This window comes from Halichoerus grypus, chromosome 9, assembly GCF_964656455.1.
Source record: "Halichoerus grypus chromosome 9, mHalGry1.hap1.1, whole genome shotgun sequence".
Lineage (NCBI taxonomy): Eukaryota > Metazoa > Chordata > Mammalia > Carnivora > Phocidae > Halichoerus > Halichoerus grypus.
In genome coordinates, this window is record NC_135720.1 from 142,824,127 (window position 1) to 142,842,612 (window position 18,486).

Genomic DNA, 18,486 nt, shown 5'->3' on the forward strand with positions numbered 1-18,486 from the left:
TCAGCTCAGGTCGTGATCCCAGAGTCCTGGGATCGAGTCCTGCATCGGGCTCCCTGCTCAGCGGGGGGGCCTGCTTCTCCCTCTCCCACTCCCCCTGCTTGTGTTCCCTCTCTTGCTGTCTCTCTCTCTCAAATAAATAAATAAAATCTTTAAAAAAAAAAAAAAAGCTCAACTTCACCCGGGTCTCTGCCGGCGAGAGAATGGTAGCCGCTCCCTGCTCCATACCCTACCTTGTTTTCTTTGCCTCTGTTTTAAAATGTAGGTTTTATTTATTGTTTAGGTATGGTGACATCAGGAGATGATTGCCACTGAAGAGAGAGCTTGTTACGCACTGTTCCTGAGGGGCACGCATGCCATGCCCGGCCAGGCAGCGCCACACGGGGGAAGCACCAGGGTTGGTCAGGAGGCTAAAGAGGTGGGAGGAAAATGTGGGCAAAAGCCTTTATTGTGGTTTCTATATGGAAGAGAACAGACGAAGGAGGGTAGGCAGGTTTAGAATTGGCCAGTTTGAATTATTTCAGTGGGGGTGTGTAGGGACCTGGGGTGATTAGGACAGGGGAATAGCAGAGAGTAGCAGCCAGAGGGGAGGTGGGGAAGGGCGTTGGGGGCCCGGCAAATTGTTGGCTATCTCTAGGACTCCGCTAATCCTGTGAAGGGACAATCCCACTGCCACCTGTGAGGTTCCAAATATTAGAGCGTCAAGGAAGAAGAAGAAGAATATGGTTAATACAACCTTTAGTCTTCCTCACCCACGAGCTCTCAGCTCATGTGGCACTTCTTCAAGGGAGCTTTCTGGGACTCCCAGACTAGGTCATTTTTCTCTCGCAGCTCCTTCACAATTTGTAGCTTATGTGATTATTTGGTTAAAGTCTGTCTTCCTAACCAAACTTCTTAAACAAATCCAACATGAGGGCAGGTAATTTCTTTTTTGTCCACCTTTGTACCCATAGCTACACAACGGTGCTTGGCACACAGTAGATGTTCAAGAAATACCTATCGAATAAATAAATGGTTGAATGTCTCTGAGCCTTAGTGATTGGCACACCAAAATGAAAAACTACAGGAATTTCACTCATACCTACAAGTTAAATCCCTGAGACCAGCAGCTTAGAAACTATTTTCCAAGGAAATCATGCTTGGCATTTAGGGTGCTAGGTCAAACTTAAATTAGCTTATGCAATGAGTAATATCCCTAATGTGTCTGACTCACAAACCATCGTTAACAGTGTGGGAAATACGTATTCTGAGTTCTGGACGTGAGAAGCCAGCACTTATCAGTGTAGTCAGCTCCTGCGGCTGCATTCGAAAATCAGCACGGATCTGGAGTGAGGCTCCCTCCCGTGCGGAGGGAGAGGGTACCAAGCAATTCCATTGGCTCTCAGTTTACTTTTCCACGGAGATGTCTGTCCATAATCCCCTACTGTAGACATGAGAATAAATCCTAATGATGCACTTTCTCCTAAGACGTTTTGAAACGTGCAGAGATCATCTTAGGACTGAGAAATTTCTGTCCAGCCCATGCAAAGGTCAGTTTCGTGTATAAATAGAGGACTGCCCGACTGCCCAACCCTTACTTGACCCTGAGCTGTGTACGGAATCACTGCAGCTTGTGATCCAAGCTAGAAGAACGTGAGCAGGGAAGTCGTGCGGCGGTCGGAGGAACGACTTGTGGCCCCAGGAGCGCTCCTTGTTCCCGAACACAGGGCGGTCATTTAGCCTGAGTGTTTCCTCATCATTTCCACTTACTGCACAAAACTACTAAGAAATTTAGAACACGTAGAAGCGCAGATCGTACCTAATCACTGCTAACCCGGCGTGAAGACCGACGCCGAGCGCCGGGCCGGGGCCCCCGCTGTCGAGCGGGAGGGCACGGACCCGCTCCGTGGAGCCTACGACGACGTCCGCCACGCTGCCCGTAGTTTGAACACGAGCAGCGCGGGGCCGGCCAGTGACTCCACCAGGCCACGGGGCCGGCGTCTGGGGTCCGGGGCCGGGAGCCCATTCTTCTGTGCCACCGTGCGTCCCTTCGGCCAAGTGGCCGGGGCACCGATGCTCGTGCTGTCCCGGCCCCGAGCCACGGGGGCAGCGCGAGCGTCCGTGCCCCGCACCCACAGGCCGTGGGGGCCCACGCGGCGGCGGACGGAGAGAGGAAGGGGTTCGTGGGCCGGGGCCGGAGCGGGACAGCGCTCTCCGCCGAGACGCCCCGGGGAGGCTGGTTCCGTCGTGTCCCGAATCGCCCTGAACCGTCCTCTGTTCCCCACGCGCCTCTGAGGCTCCGAAACAAGACCCGCCGCCCCCAGCCCTTCGACGCGGACGAGTGTGCGGCCTCCCCTTAACCCCACGCTTCCCTGGTAGAGCGACCACAGGCGGCCTCGACCTCGGCAGCCGGGACGCCCTCCCTCGTGGGGGTCGTCGTCCCCACAGCTCCGGTGGAGCGCTGCACGCCGGGTTCGCGCTTCCAGGGCGGCGGGCTGGCCGACGGGCCCGACTCGGCCGCACGCGGGAACTTGCCCCCCCGGGCGGCACCCGGCTCTACACGGCCTCGGCCGCCCTGCTGGCCGGCCGAACGCGCGCAGCCGTCCCTCCCGCAGTGCCGGCGGCCTCCGGCGCTCCGAGCGACGCGCGCCCTCCCGGCCGGCTCCGGGCCCACGGCTGGGAACTACGCTTCCCAGAAGGCCCCGCGGCGTCCCCGCTCCCAGACTCCATCTCCCAGGAGTCTTAGCGACAAGCCCCGCCCGCACCGGAAACTGTGTGACGTCACCGCCCCAAGCTGCTGCGGGCGCGGGGTGGGCGGCAGCGCGCCGGGCGCTGGGGGTGCCGCTGGGCCCCGTCTGGGGCGGGGGCCGGCCGTGGGTGAGCTGCTGCCTTCTGGAACGAGCTGAGAAGTCGGGGTGAAGCCTTCGCCCCTGTTCGTTCCCTGCCTGCCGTCTGCTGATGCGCATCTCCCATGTGTGCACTGGGGGGCCCGCCGCCCGAGGGGGCCGCCGCCCTCCCCACGGCCCCCCCGAGAAGCGTGAGGACCGAGAAGCAGAAGTGCTTCTCCCGTCGGGCGGTGTAGTGAATGTGCTCTCGGCCTCTTTCCCCCAGGCCTGTTTGTATCTGCACGGGCTCGGTGTGGGACAGAGGCGTGTGTGTTTACACGGATGACAGCAGGTACGTGACGGTGTTTCCGTCTTCAGCCGCCCGCCCGACTTGCACACTGAGTCTCAGCGGTGCTCCAGAGGCCTGCCTAGTCCCGGCCCTGTGTCCGCGTTCCTTTCAGGCTTTCTAAACACCAGTGTGGTTACTTTGTACCCTTAGCAGGTGCTTCGGTCACTTATCAAAACAACTTTATAAAATTAGTTTTATTAGTTGTGATAATGGCATTATGGTTATGTTTTAAAAGGAAGAAAAAGTCCTTTATGGGTTAGGAGATGCAGCTCATATAATATCTGGGTCTTATTGAAAAATACTCCAGGAATAAATAAAAGTGGGGAATGAGGGGGCGATCACTAAACAAGATTGGCAAAATACTGATCAGTGTTGACGCTGAGTGAGGGATACAGTGGAGTTCACTATACTATCCTGTGTCTGACTGAAGTTTTCTGTAATTTTTATGTGTACCAGCATTCCTCATGGAACAGTGAGGTCCACTAATTCCTTCCTGCCTCCTGTTCAAGGCATCCCTTCACCACTGCCCAAATGAAGAATTTTTCCCTCCAGTCATCTCCGTGATGCTAGTGATTCCTTTTCCGGGGACCCATCTTGTTACTAGATTTTCCACAGTACCTCTGAGGCTAAAGTAAATCTCTGCTTTTCCCAGAACATGCCTTTTATCATGCTCCCCCACTCTCTCCTCCTGGTCTCAGACATGCGTGACCTTGGCATCTGGCTTATAGCCTTCTGCTCTATATCTTGGTCTCATTTCATTCTCAGTGACAACAGTGTGGCTCACAGGGTAAATGCTCGGTAAATATTTGTTGAATCTCCGTGTCCACATGGATGAATCATCCAGCAAACATTCTGCCTTTTCTCTGGAACCCGGGGGTCTTGGCAGGCAGGAATCCCCATGCCTTTGGCCAGTGTAGCATCTGCGCCTTGTGCTTTTCCTCTCCCACCGGTGAATCTAATCCTTCCCTTTTTAATTCTTGTTCCAAAAGTTTTCCTCCTCCTCTGCTTTTAAAAGGTGCCTGCCGTCTGCTCCCCACCCACCAGCTTCTGTCCTCCACACTTTGCACACCCACCACTTAGCTCCTCTCCATCCCAACTTCGTTGGAGATCCAATCCTTTATGTCTCCTTTATGACTTTGCTCTCACACTCTTCAGTTTTCAGTCTTCTGGTGACTCATTTCATTATCACTTTAAACAAGTCTAATAGATCTCTTCTATTTAAAAACATCTTCATTAAACCCACATGCTACTCTAGCCACCAAGCTAATTCTCTCCTAATATTGCCAGATTTCTGTCCCTTTAGACTACCTGTTTCTTCAGCTCTACACCCTACCATCATCCGCGTGTTCCCAGCCCCTGAAATTTGACCTGTCCCCTTGAAGCTCAGCTACATCTGCTCACAGGGAAAGGAGAATTAAAACTACATGGGGCTATCATTTTCACCAATCAGATGCAAAAATTCCCAGATTTGACAGCATAGTCGTTGTCAAGGCTGGGGGGAAGAGTCAGTCTCAGAGGTCGCTGGTAGGAGGAGCAACCCCATGAAGGGCAGTGTGGCAATATCTGGCAGTTGCATATATCTGCACATATTTAAAATGACATATATACGAGGTGATTCATTGAATAATTTGTAATAGCAAAAAAAATTGATAAGAAGCTAAATGTCCTCCATCTATGGAATTGGTCGAATAAATTCTGCCTGTCCATACAATGAAATACTGTGCGTCTTGTGATGGTTAATTTTATGTGTCAACTTGGCTAGGCTCTGTGCTGAGTTGTTTGGCCAAACCCTAGGTGTTTCTGTGACGGTATTTTGTAGATGTGATTATTGAGTAAAGTTGATAACCCTCCGTAACGTGGGTGGGCCTCATTCAATCAGTGGTAGGCCTTAAGACAAAAACTGAGGTTTCCCAGAGCAGAAGGAATTCTGCCTCAAGACCTTAACACGGAAAACTTGCCCGAGTTTCCAGCCTGCTGGCCTGCCCTAGGGATTTTGGATTTGTCAGCTCCCATGATTGCACGAGCCAGTTTTTTAAAATAAATCTCTATCTTTCTGTATCTAAATCTGTATGTCATCTATATGGATTCTGTTTCTCTGAAGAGAATGACACAACACTACAAAAAAAAAAAATCTCCAGAATATATTTTTGAGTGAAAAAAAGCCAGGTGAATAACATTCTCTGTGCCATATCCAGTGTTAAAGAAGAATTAAAACAGGAATATGAATTTATGTTTGCTTTTATCTGCACCAGAATCCTAGAAGGGTACACAAATTAATTAAAGTGGTTACTTGAAAGGGACTTCTAGACAGGTGCAGGACAGAGGTAGGAGTGACAAGTTTAATGTATTTTTTTATACTTTCGTGATTTTTGAGCCATGTGACTATTTTTACCTATTAAAAAACTTGCATTTTCTGTGGCTTTCAGGAGCTCCTACTTGCCACACACAGTCTTGCCTTGGAATGTCCTCATCTCGCTTCTCAGAGCTTTGACCCTCCTAGTACTCTGACTTGCTTTGTCTCTTTCTCTGACTCTTCTGTTCCTTGACTTTGGACATTCTCCAAAGTTCTGTGTTTAGCATCTTTCCTCTGGCTCTCTGCAGCCTAAACCATTAACTCTGAGGTCCTGGTCTGGAGCTCCACACACAGCCTTCCTCGTGAGCTTATGACCTACGTTTCCACCTGTTTCCTAGGTGTCTGCAGACCACGATTCTGTTGGCGCCACAAACTAATGTGTGTGAAAAGGAACCCATCATCTTCAACCCCGCTTGTTAGACTGGCGACCATGTCGAGTGGTATCCCCAACCCTTCAGAGGGCATTTTGGTGGTCACAGTGACTGGGGAGTGTTAGTTGGATTTAGCGGGCAGGAGTCGGTGATGATAAACATCCTAAAATGCTGTGGCAATCTGGCACAGCGGGAACTGTCCCCCTCAAATGCCAATAGGGTGACGACCTCACCTGCCAACCCGTTGTCTTGGTTCACACTATGGTTTCATCTGCAGCTCTTCTCTTTTCCTTACTCCTGCACTTGGCCCATCACCCAGCCCTGTTGAGCCCCCTTTTGCTGCAGTCTCTGGCTTAGTTCACATATGAGCTCTCAGCTACCACTTTGCGAAGGCTTCCTAAACTGGTCTCTGCCTCTGAGCTTCCATTTCCTGCTCTTCACATTTGCTGTCAGTTATCTTCCCCCAGAACATAGCTGATCGTGGTACTCTTGAGTAAGCATACACCCGAGACTGAAAGCCCACTTTGCCCGCTTTCTCTCCACTCCTGACCTGTGTGGGGCAAAGCATTCCTTTCCACCTCCTCTGTGCTCCCCTCTGGGGAAGGACAAAGGTGCTACTCAGGAGCTCCTAGATTCCCATGCGAAAAAAATCACCCTCCTGGGGCGCCTGGGTGGCTCAGTCGTTAAGCGTCTGCCTTCGGCTCAGGTCATGATCCCGGGGTCCTGGGATCGAGTCCTGCATTGGGCTCCCTGCTCAGTGGGGAGCCTGCTTCTCCTTCTCCCTGTACGCCTCCCCCCCCACCCCCGGCTCGTGCTCTCTCTTGCAAATAAATAAAATTTTTTAAAAAAATTATGGATCTTGAGATGGGGAGATGATCCCGAGTGTGAGGGTGGACCTCATAAGAGGGAGGCAAAGGAAGAGGAGGAGGCAGTGGGGACCGAGACTGGAGTGATACCACCATCTATAAGAGGCAAGGAATGATTTCTCCCATGGAGCTTCCAGAAGGAGTGTGGCCCTGGCAGTACTTTGATTTTGGCCCAGTGACACTGATTTCAGACTTCTGGACGCCAGGAACATGAGAAGAAATGTGTTGTTTAAAGCCTCCAAGCTTGTGGTACTTCGTGCCAGCGGCCGTGGGAAGCAAACGCACTCTTCTGCCCTTGCCCTTTCAGGCTCGGGGGTGTGGGATGGCTCGGGGCCAGCGCCCCGCTGGCCTTGCTTGGTTCCCCGTCTTGGGGGAATTTTCTTCCATTAAACTGCTTGAGGGGGCCATCAGTTTCTCTCTGGGACTCTGCCTGGAGGTGCGGCAAAGAAAGTAAGGGAGCAGCCAAGAAGAGGCCCCCGAAAATCTCTTCCGTTACCGAGAGACCCACGTTTGTTTCTGGATCTCCTTGGGCAGTGATGGGGCAGTGATGGGGCCGTCAGCGCTCGGAGCTGTGAGTCCAGGTTTCGCTGGCCCTGGGCTCTTCTGCTCCGAACTGCCCTTCTCGGAGGTCTCGGTAACGATACAGTCTCTACTTCCTGGGTCTGGAGCCTGGATGCTTTCTTGCCGGTCCGGGACCGAGGTGAGTCAGGCCGTGGTGGGTTCCTCCACGGCTCAAGCACCTGGACGCCCATCTGAGGCGCAGGGTGTGACCAAGACAGTGTCTGGAACACAGGCCCCATCCCATTGTGAGGTCATTCTTTCCGTCCCCTCTCCACACCCCTTTACAGGGACAAATCCAGAGAGAGAGAAACTTCTCTGACCTTTCCCTTGCCGCATCAAACTATTTTTCCTGGGAACCCCTCTCTACCAGTAGCTGGAAAGAGATCTAGCGCCACTGAAATTGAATAATTGCAGTGCACGGAGGAAAAAGTTAATGGATAGTTGTTTTGCTTCCCGTCCACACTAACTTGGTCTGCCATATTTCTGAAGCCTTTAGCAGCTGCCAGCGCTCTCGGCACTGACAGACTACAGAATGAAAGAACAGGGAGCCAAGGAATGATGCGTGCTCTAACAGTGTGTCTTGTTCCAACGCAGCGGACGGGCGTGATCTTAGTTTTACAGGACGTTTTTGTAGAAGAGCCAGAATTTTTGCAGCAGGCAGTTGGATTCCTAACACCTATGCATGAAGATCACCAGCTGAAACCCGAGCTGTGTTCGCGCAGGGACTCAGACGGAGGTGGTGGCGAGGACGCGGGCACGGTGGATCGGATGTCAAGACTGATGACTCCACACAGGCACCAAGATGGTGTGAAAGTGAGACTTTCTGGGGAGAGCACAGCAAGCTCCCCACATGGTCAGAAAATAGTGTGGAGGGGTTCCTAGCGTGGGGTTTTATGGTGGATGGGGGGACTGGATGAGAGTTCTCACATGTGAGCCAGGATTGTGTGGGTTGAACACCATGCACGCCAGCATGCCCAAAGAAGAAGCACCAGGACTGGGCCAGACACCAGGCGAGGGGGAGGAGGGGGCAGCTTGAAAGCTGCCCAAAGCCAGGAATCGAAAATAGAAAGACCCGTAATTACAGGTGGTTTCTGCATGAAGTCGAGAACCTTACGGGAAAGAGTTCACGCTCAGGGAAGTGAGTGGCTGTGTATCAGACGTTCAGGACAGAGGTTCAGGAGCCGATTAAAGGGTGATTCTGAGTGCCACTTGCTCCTGGGGTTTATACCGCCCTCTCTGTCAGCCGCTTGGATTGTAGAGAGAAAACAGTAATAAAGATCAAGTCCAGCTTTTCAAAGAACTCTCTCCAAACATCTATTTCCTAGAAGGCGAGGGGACGTCTGTGCTCGTAGCGTGTGTTACAAAGGATTGGGGGGATGGAGAGGCGGTTTCTGGGGTGGAGGGAGAAGTGAAGGGAGCGGGGTCTTCTCCCTTTTACGACCTAGACCTGGAAACCGGGTCACTTCTGCTGAGTGCTGCCCAAGGAGGCAGTGACAGCCCCCGAGTTGGGGAGGTTGGGTGGGAGAATGGGCTTTCTGGAAGACTGTTTAGGACCGGAAATACTGCTAGGGCCATTTTTGGAAAATAGTGTTTCCAGCCGGGAAAGATCGGAGAGACGGAGCTTTCCAGTTGAGGGTAGACTGGCAGTCCTCTGGTACACCGAGGCAATGAATTTAATGAATTTAAAATCTTTAAAATTTTAAAGATTTTTAAAATCTTTAGAAAAAAATAAGATTACTGTAAAATTTAAGCTGGGCAATCTTCATTATTCTAGCATACAAAAATGTTGAAAAAAATAATCAATTTGGGGACATAAAGATCATATAAGGTAGTTTCATCTTCTAATCGGTTATGAAAAAAAGACTAGACTCCGAAACCAAAAACTTCAGTGCAGCATTAGTACTCCCGTAGACCTCGATCATCGATTTGCTGAGAAACCATCCAGCGCGGTGCTTCTCCAGCTTTAAAGTATGTCAATCACTGAGGATCTTGTTACTGCTTCTCCGGCAGGCAGGGGAAAGGTTTTTCCCAGTTTACGCAATTGTAACTTTATAGTTAAATGCATTTTTTTTTTGTAAAATGGGTGAATTGATTTTTCAGCAAATTGGTCATACATTGATTTCTGTCTAATTCAATTATGACAAATTGATTTCAAATGAATTGGTCTGATTCCACAGGAGGGAAGGTTTGGTGAAAGGTGGAGAGAAGTGGCTCAGGCACCAAAAAGAATCAATTTTAGGAAGCCTTACAGTATGCATTTTATAATTCTGTAGCTCTCTGATGTATAGACAGGTTGAAAACCTGTAGTTCTATTGATGGTCAGGATATTTAACTTCAGGGCTAACTGGTAATGCTACTTTCTGTCCATTGCTTCATGATCATTACAGTATAGACATTCGTTTTAAAAGTATTGATCATTTGCTTTTTTTTTTTTTTCCAGTTGAGGGTAGACTGGCAGTCCTCTGGTACGCCGAGGCAATGAAGTTTGCCTTGATGTTGTGATTTAGATTTTCAAAAGTTTTGACAAGGAGCTTCATCAAAGGTTGTTATTATTATTTTTTAAGATTCATCTTGTGTAGGGCGCCTGGGTGGCTCAGTTGGTTGGGCGACTGCCTTCGGCTCAGGTCATGATCCTGGAGTCCCTGGATCGAGTCCCGCATCGGGCTCCCTGCTCGGCGGGGAGTCTGCTTCTCCCTCTGACCCTCCCCCCTCTCATGTGCTCTCTCTCTCTCTCATTCTGTCTCAAATAAATAAATAAAATCTTTAAAAAAAAAGATTCATCTTGTGTTTGGCAAGGAAGATGTCACAGAGATGGAACGCTGAGTACATAAAACTATGGTGGAGATTGAAAGAGGTGCGTGGCTATGCATTCTTGGCACTGGAAGAAACCCAGTGGACTCAACACTCGGAGGGTGGCCTTACCTTTGGTGACTTGCTGGTGGGCATTGTGAGGAGGTAGGAAAATAGGGACCTGGAAGCAAGCTGGAATAGAATTTGAATGCCCATTGCACCCTTACTGTATGAGTGACAGAAAAGTTAGTTACCATTCAAATTTCAGTTTTATCACCTGTAAAAGCAGGTAGAGCAACACAAACCTCCAAGGGTTGTCGTTTGAAAAAATGGGATAATGCATGTTAAGCGGCCTGGAATGCTGCTTTTTGATGAACAGTAATTATTATTGCTGTGGTCATTGTCCAGGGCCTGGTCCCCGGTGTTTGAGGCCAGGTGTGGCCGGAATATAGGAGTTTCTTCACACAGACCAGCGCGAATCAGACCCGTCATTTGAGGCTCCCGTAGAGCACAGGCCGCTACTTTGTTAGTTAACCGCGGGAACCGCGTCTGTCGGGAGGGCAGGCGAGTGATGCGCAAACCCCGCGCTCTCCGGGTGGGCAGATCTACAGCGCGGCCGGGTTGTCACCAGAAATGAGGGTGCGGGAGAAGTGTGAGATTGTGCAGGGGGTCGGCTGTGGGGTTCAGAAGGTTTGGGGTCACGCTGAAGTCACTGATGTCGATCGCCCCACGCTGTCCCGTCGGCCTCTGGCTCTCTAGGTCCCCCCAGCTCACCGACGTACCCTTCCTTCAGGGCCCCTGCCCCTCTCTCCTTCCTAGGGCCCATCCAGTTTCACTTCCTATTCTCTTCAGCCTGGAGGCTCGAATTTACCTAGGGACTTGGGTCGTGGGCACCTTGCCTCCAAAAAATAGGATCATTAGGATCAATACTGACCCCTCTCCTCCCTCGTAATGTATGTGCCCTACTTAACTTTCAGCCAGTGACCCAGTTATAAACACAAACTGAGTAGCCACCGTCTGAGGGGGTGGGCCCTCTCCCACTGCCTTCCTCCTTCCTCCTTCCGGTAAACAGAGCCTAGGCTCTGTGATCACTCTTTAGTCTTGATTCAAAATGTTCCCAGATTATCAGTCTACTTTCTCATTTGCATTTGTCACAGTGAGAGAATTCACAAGAAGATGCATCAGACTCTGAAAACAGTTCTTCAGGTAATTCTGGCACTTCTTTTAGAGTATTTCCTTTGCCTTCTTGCTCTTCTTCCCTTGCATCTCTCTTACGTAAGCAGACTTAACTGGGCCTGGAGGTGAGGTAGGTGTCCTTGCTCCTCATCGCCACTTACAGGCCATCGTTTCCGCCTCGTCCCTAGACCTCCCCCACCGCCGCCGCCAAGACATCCGCCATCAAACCAGACCACCCACCGCCCCTTCTTGAAGCCATCTACTGATCCCAAGTCACTGCTTCATCCCCTGAGATCATAGCGCCTGCCCCACTGTTCCCAGTAATATTCATGTAGTCAGTCCACCTAACGCCCGGGCTCTCGGGTCTCAGCTGCCTCTCCTCCAACCGTCTGCTTTTCTCTTTCTCTTAGACATCTCCACCCGGAGTCACACCCTGGACCTCGTGTCCTTACCAGTGAGTACACTCCTCACAACCTCCGTTGCAAGCAGCCCGCTTCCTGACTACCATCTCCTTCCTACCTTTTCAGCTTCCTCCCTCTAGTACGATCTGTTTTCAGCCTCAACAAAACCTAAAACAGTAAGACCTGTGGGTTTTTCTTTGCTTCCCTCACTCCATTCCCCGCGTAAATGCCACAGGTCATTATTATAATCCACGTCTCTCAAGCAGCCTTGCTCTCTTAACCCTCTCTTGGGTCACACTGTCCTAGGAAAATCCTGGTTAAATCCAGTTTTCAGCTTATTCTATCCCTGCCCCCATGCAGCGGAACATCAAAGGAAGCTCAAAGATGGTGATGGGTCTCCTTGGAAATTTTCGGCCAGATTCCTCAAGGGGCCTGTCTGTCGCCCTCCAGCCCTGCGTTTCTTCCATTGGTCACTCCCCCGCGCTGTCCGAGGTCCCCGTTGACACCTTGTGTCCTCTCATTAAGCCTCTGACAGCTCATCACCCACTTCTCCGTCCCCGCTCATGACCTAATTCTGTGAAAAACCAAAAGCAATCGAAGGAGAACTTCTGCAGCCTTCCTCCACCAACCTACCTACAACCACAGCCAAATACTCTGCGCTCCCTCCTGTTTCTACAGCCATCCCGGTCACGCTCCTGTTTTAAGGTCAGCCCTCCCCCTTGTGTACTGAGCTCGCTGCGTCCTGCTCCCTTCGGGACTTCCCTTTATTTTCACTCCTCTCTGGGTCATCAGCTCTTCCCTCCCTACTGGGTCAGACTCGGGAGCATTCCAATGTACTGTCGTAACTCCTAGTAATGGTCATCAGCTCGGCGCCTGGGGGGCTCAGTCGGTGAAGCGTCTGCCTCTGGCTCAGGTCATGATCTCAGGGTCCTGGGATCGAGCCCCATGTCGGGCTCTCTGCTCAGTGGGGGGCCTGCTTCTCCCCCTGCCCCTCCCCCCCCACTCACTCTCGCTTGAAAAAATAAAATCTTAAAAAAAAGTCATCAACTCAATATCCTCTTCTAGCAACTACCCCAATTTTCTTTTCTCATTCTAGCAAAACTCAAGTGCCCAGACTTGCTTTCTCCAGTTGTTTCCTTCCTACTCTCGTGTTCACCGCTCCAGTCAGGTTTTGGTTCCTGCGGTCCACCGACGCTGCTCTTCAGGTCGACACTGATCTCTTCCCTGCCAAATCTAAAGGTCAGTTCTCAGCTTTCATCGTTTGCAACCTCTCAGGAGACAGAGTCGATCATCTTCTCATCCTTAAACTCTCTTTTCATTGGGCTGCCAGTACACTCCACTCCCTGATTATCTCACTGCCTCAAAGGCCGCCTCCCTTCTGCATGGACCCCCACCTCTGATTTCTAACAGCTGGGGTTTCTGAGGGCTCAGTCCTCTGCCTTCTGCATGGATCCCCACCTCTGATTTCTAACAGCTGGGGTTCCTGAGGGCTCAGTCCTCTACCTTCTGCATGGACCCCCACCTCTGATTTCTAACAGCTGGGGTTCCTGAGGGCTCAGTCCTCTACCTTCTGCATGGATCCCCACCTCTGATTTCTAACAGCTGGGGTTCCTGAGGGCTCAGTCCTCTTCCTTCTGCATGGATCCCCACCTCTGATTTCTAACAGCTGGGGTTCCTGAGGGCTCAGTCCTCTGCCTTCTGCATGGATCCCCACCTCTGATTTCTAACAGCTGGGGTTCCTGAGGGCTCAGTCCTCTGCCTTCTGCATGGATCCCCACCTCTGATTTCTAACAGCTGGGGTTCCTGAGGGCTCAGTCCTCTGCCTTCTGCATGGATCCCCACCTCTGATTTCTAACAGCTGGGGTTCCTGAGGGCTCAGTCCTCTGCCTTCTGCATGGATCCCCACCTCTGATTTCTAACAGCTGGGGTTCCTGAGGGCTCAGTCCTCTACCTTCTGCATGGATCCCCACCTCTGATTTCTAACAGCTGGGGTTCCTGAGGGCTCAGTCCTCTACCTTCTGCATGGATCCCCACCTCTGATTTCTAACAGCTGGGGTTCCTGAGGGCTCAGTCCTCTACCTTCTGCATGGACCCCCACCTCTGATTTCTAACAGCTGGGGTTCCTAAGGGCTCAGTCCTCTACCTTCTGCATGGATCCCCACCTCTGATTTCTAACAGCTGGGGTTCCTGAGGGCTCAGTCCTCTACCTTCTGCATGGATCCCCACCTCTGTTTTCTAACAGCTGGGGTTTCTAAGGGCTCAGTCCTCTACCTTCTGCATGGATCCCCACGTCTGATTTCTAACAGCTGGGGTTCCTGAGGGCTCAGTCCTCTACCTTCTGCATGGATCCCCACCTCTGATTTCTAACAGCTGGGGTTCCTGAGGGCTCAGTCCTCTACCTTCTGCATGGATCCCCACGTCTGATTTCTAACAGCTGGGGTTTCTAAGGGCTCAGTCCTCTACCTTCTGCATGGATCCCCACCTCTGATTTCTAACAGCTGGGGTTTCTAAGGGCTCAGTCCTCTACCTTCTGCATGGATCCCCACGTCTGATTTCTAACAGCTGGGGTTCCTAAGGGCTCAGTCCTCTACCTTCTGCATGGATCCCCACCTCTGATTTCTAACAGCTGGGGTTTCTAAGGGCTCAGTCCTCTACCTTCTGCATGGACCCCCACCTCTGATTTCTAACAGCTGGGGTTTCTAAGGGCTCAGTCCTCTACCTTCTGCATGGACCCCCACCTCTGATTTCTAACAGCTGGGGTTCCTGAGGGCTCAGTCCTCTGCCTTCTGCATGGATCCCCACCTCTGATTTCTAACAGCTGGGGTTCCTAAGGGCTCAGTCCTTGAAACTCTGGTTTATCTACACTCTCCTCCAAAGCCACACCATCCGCTCCCATGATTTTAAAGACACCCTGTGGACCCCCAGCGGTGGCCCTCTCCTTCCTACTGCAGCCTTGCGCATCCGGCAGCCGACGTGATGGCTGCACTTGGGTGTCTAAAGTATCCGAAGCAACACTTGGCCCAGGTAGCTAAAATAAAAACACCATGAAAACGGCAAGGACGCAGAGCGGTGGAAGCTCTCAACTGTGGGCGGTGGTTTGGCAGCATCTACTGAAGTCGGACGTACGTGTACGCGGACGCGATCACTTCACTGCCAGGTGTGCGCGGAACAGAGCCGGGCACATACGTGCACAAAAGACGTGCAGGGACGTCATCAGTGGCGTTGTTCCCAGCTGCTCGACGGGGAAACAATCCAAATGAGACACCTGTGGAGGAATGGAGTGCGACCTTCACAGCTCCTTGCGACAACAGGGACGAGTCCCGCAAGCCCAATCTGAGTTTAAAAAGCTAGTCACACGAGTCTGCCGTATGAGCGCAGGTCAGAAACTGGCGAAACTGTCTCCGGTGTTGGCACGCAGGACGGTGGTTCCCTGGGGGACGGAGACACGTTGTGACTGGAAGGGGTAGAGGAGGGGTTACTGGGACGCCGGCAACGCGCTTCTTTCGGGACCTGAGTGGTATCGGACCGATGTGTTCTTTGTACACTTGTATTCTGTGGGGTTTCCCATGTTTAACAAGCTCCCAAACTGAATTCAGGTGCCTCACCCCTTCTGTGAGCCTGCTCCCTCTTTGGTCCTTTCTCCAGGACTCGGCAGCTGCTTTCTTCATGTTACTCAGGCCGCAGCCCTTAGAGCGGACGCAGGAAAGACGTTAGGGTTCGAGGCCGACGGCCAGCAAGGAGTGCCTGCGACGTCTTTGGTGCAAACAGGTGGTTTTAGTAAAGCACGGGGACAGGACCCGTGGGCGGAAAGAGCCGCGCTGGGGTTGTGAAGAGTGGCCCATTGTACACCCTCAAGTTGGGAGGCGTTCAGGGACAGCGTGAGTCTCTAGGGAATTTGGAAGCAAGGTTTCCAGGACCTCACGGGGGCCAGCTGTTGTTGGGGAAAGGTCATTTATTAGCGTCTGATAGCACCTGACTCACGAGGGCCTTCAGATGTCTATCGGTGGACCGTATGCTTGGGGCACGATTGCCAACACGTGTCTTGGGGGAGGATGGTAGAGATAGAGGAAGTTTCCAAAGGAATTTTTATATTTTAAAGTTGACTCACAGGATCCTGGAGGTCAGGCTAGGATTGCCTTTTGCCCTCAGCAGAGTATTAACATCCAGGCCGCTGAGCTCCCAGAGGAAGGTCTCTCTGCCTGTTTCTAGGACTTGTCAGTGGGCTGTAGGTAGTAAGGAAATTTAATTTTTCTTTTGCCTTTGCTTCCCACATCGGAGCCATTCTGGTTTCTTTCTCTCACACTCTCATGTCCAAACCATCAGCAAACCTGGTCTGTTTTTTCCGAGTAGCGCCTCAACCCAGCTACTTCCTACATTCACTGACACTTCTGTCTGGGTCACCTGGACCAACCGGGGTCGCATTCCACCCAGACCCCTGCATCTCCTCCCTCCACCGCAGCAAGCGACCCTCCTAAAACCTAAGTAAAATCCTGTCACTCCCCCGCTCAGCGGCCCCCGCTGACCTCCCATCTCATTGGGAATAAAACGCCCAGTCCTGACCAAGGCCAGGAAGGCCCCGCGTGAGCGGTTCCGCAGCTGCCTGACCCCGTCCCCACTCACCGAGCTCCAGCCGGTGTCCTCCAGCTGCCAAAGACGCTCGGTCTCAGGACCTTTGTGGCCACAGCCCCGCGCCTAGGAGGCTGTCCATCACCGACTTCGTTCATTCCTTCACCTCCTCCAGCCTGAGCTCGGCGGTCTCCTTAGAAAGGCATTTCCCAGCCATCCTACTTCCGCAGCCCCTGCTGGGACTTCTCACAAGCCATCCACGCTGTTCCAGTGTTAGTTCAAACACTTACCATCGCTTAGCATTCTACACATTTATTTATAATAAAATGTGAATTCTGTGGAAGCAGGGATTTGGTTTTGTCCCCATCTGACCCCCAAGCACTCTAAGGTTAGGTCGCTCATAGGCAGTGGCCGTGGTTGGATTATTTTTAATGAAAAAACCCCAATTTTTTTTTCGCTTTAAAGATTTCACTTTGAGGGCGCCTGGGTGGCTCAGTCGTTAAGCGTCTGCCTTCGGCTCAGGTCATGATCCCAGAGTCGTGGGATCGAGTCCCACATCGGGCTCCCTGCTCAGCGGGAAGCCTGCTTCTCCCTCTCCCACTCCCCCTGCTTGTGTTCCTGCTCTCGCTATCTCTCTCTCTATCAAATAAATAAATAAAATCTTTAAAAAAAAAAGATTTCACTTTGAGAGAGCACAGCAGGGGTGGGGGCAGAGGGAGAGGGAGGAGCAGATTCCCTGCGGACCCCGGGATCGTGACCTGAGCCCAAGGCAGCCGCTTCACCGACTGAGCCACCCAGGCGCCCCTGAAGACCCAAATGTTTAAGAATGACGAGGTTATTGGTATTTCCCCCTTTCCCCCAACAACGTATTTGACAAAAACCTGGTCAGGTGGCCCTTTATCTATGATCTGGTGGCAGATAAGGAAATTGCCAGTCTAGGACTGAGGGAAAAATGTGTGGTCTTTATATGCTCAGTCTTGGACGCTGAAACACCCAAAGAAACGACATTATGAAGTTCATAGAATTTTTTGTAAATGGTAGAGAATTTCTCATCTCATAAAGTATTGTCTGGTTTTATTGGTTATTTCTGAGACCCTTTTATTTTGGGGCAGCTTGTCAATAGATGGTACACCTCTAATGTAAACTGAACTCCTAGTTTTCAGGGCTGGGTATAAGTTCAAGGAAAAGGCTAGAACTTCTAAATTCCAGTTTTCCCCTTTAGATTTTAATTTTACTCCACCGTCTAGTAGGACATAGTGGGATAGAGCATGTTATTATCCAAACAGTTACGTTATAGATGTTTGTGGCATATAAGTGACACAATTAAGAAAAAAGGACTAAGAAACCACTCGAAGGAACTTCCTCTCTCGGCTCTTAAGATTGGGGGGGAGGGAGGAACATACATGGCGAGGGGGCAGCTCAGGTGGTGAACACCTTCACTCACCAGCGTGTAGGATTAGGGTGATGGGTCTGAGCAGAAGCGGCAGTTGCAAATCTGCTCCCCTGGGGACGTGGAATGTGTCCCGGGACAAACAGTAAAGAGGGTTTCTTGAGCTACTCAAAAAGAAGATACAGAAACCAAGGTCACGCCAACCTCTGGAGGCCCCTGCTTCTGCGTTCTGCAGGCCTGTGTGATCGGGGAGAGATCTGGGCAGATGGGGGACAGGCAAGCAGAGGAAGTCAGTCGGGCAGTGGCCACATGCTCCGCTGCTCTGGACCTGACGGCATCTGTGACGAGTGGAACAAAGTGGGATCTTTCAGGGTTGGTGACGCATTTCCACATAAATTCTACTCCCTCATTTAGGAATCTGCACAAGGACAGGCGTCTTCGCATTCCAGACAGACGCTGGTGTTTTCCATTTTGGGATCTCCTTTGACACCAGAGGACCCTTCACGCAGGTACAGAAACTTCATTTCCTTGTCCTGTGGGAGGGGCTCCGATCCCACCCCAAGCTTACCCTGTATCCTGCCCGTTTCCACCTCCGAGGTGGGAGGACTGTAATTCCTACATGATGGAAGCCTTGAGAAATTATGAAACACCAAGGCGGCATTCCTTTACAGATGTTTCAAATTACAACAGAAAAAGGTCGTGAGATTTAAAATGGCTACATTTTTCCTGAATTTGATCTGTTTTTCACTGTCTGGCACCTCCACTTAAGGAGGGGACAAGACTCCAGTGTAGGTCACTGGCATTTATTAAAGCCAAAAAGACTACATTGGTTTTTTTTTCACTTGTGAGAGTCTGCAGCGCC

General features: G+C 51.3%; 1 protein-coding gene across 12 annotated transcripts in view; it reads left to right on the plus strand.

The window, feature by feature from the left end:
* LOC118548377 (uncharacterized) overlaps positions 1–18,486 on the plus strand; it is a 53,292-nt gene that overhangs the window by 10,605 nt on the left and 24,201 nt on the right. For 3 of the 12 annotated variants that reach the window (XM_078055829.1, XM_036112275.2, XM_036112273.2), the window contains exons 1-5: positions 2,762–3,153; positions 11,249–11,297; positions 11,678–11,721; positions 12,765–12,907; positions 18,039–18,133. In XM_078055829.1, the coding sequence (XP_077911955.1) occupies positions 3,062–3,153; positions 11,249–11,297; positions 11,678–11,721; positions 12,765–12,907; positions 18,039–18,133 (423 nt within the window). In that variant the 5' untranslated portion in view covers positions 2,762–3,061. The other 9 variants (XR_013441488.1, XR_013441485.1, XR_013441487.1 and 6 more) reach the window with 9 other exon arrangements.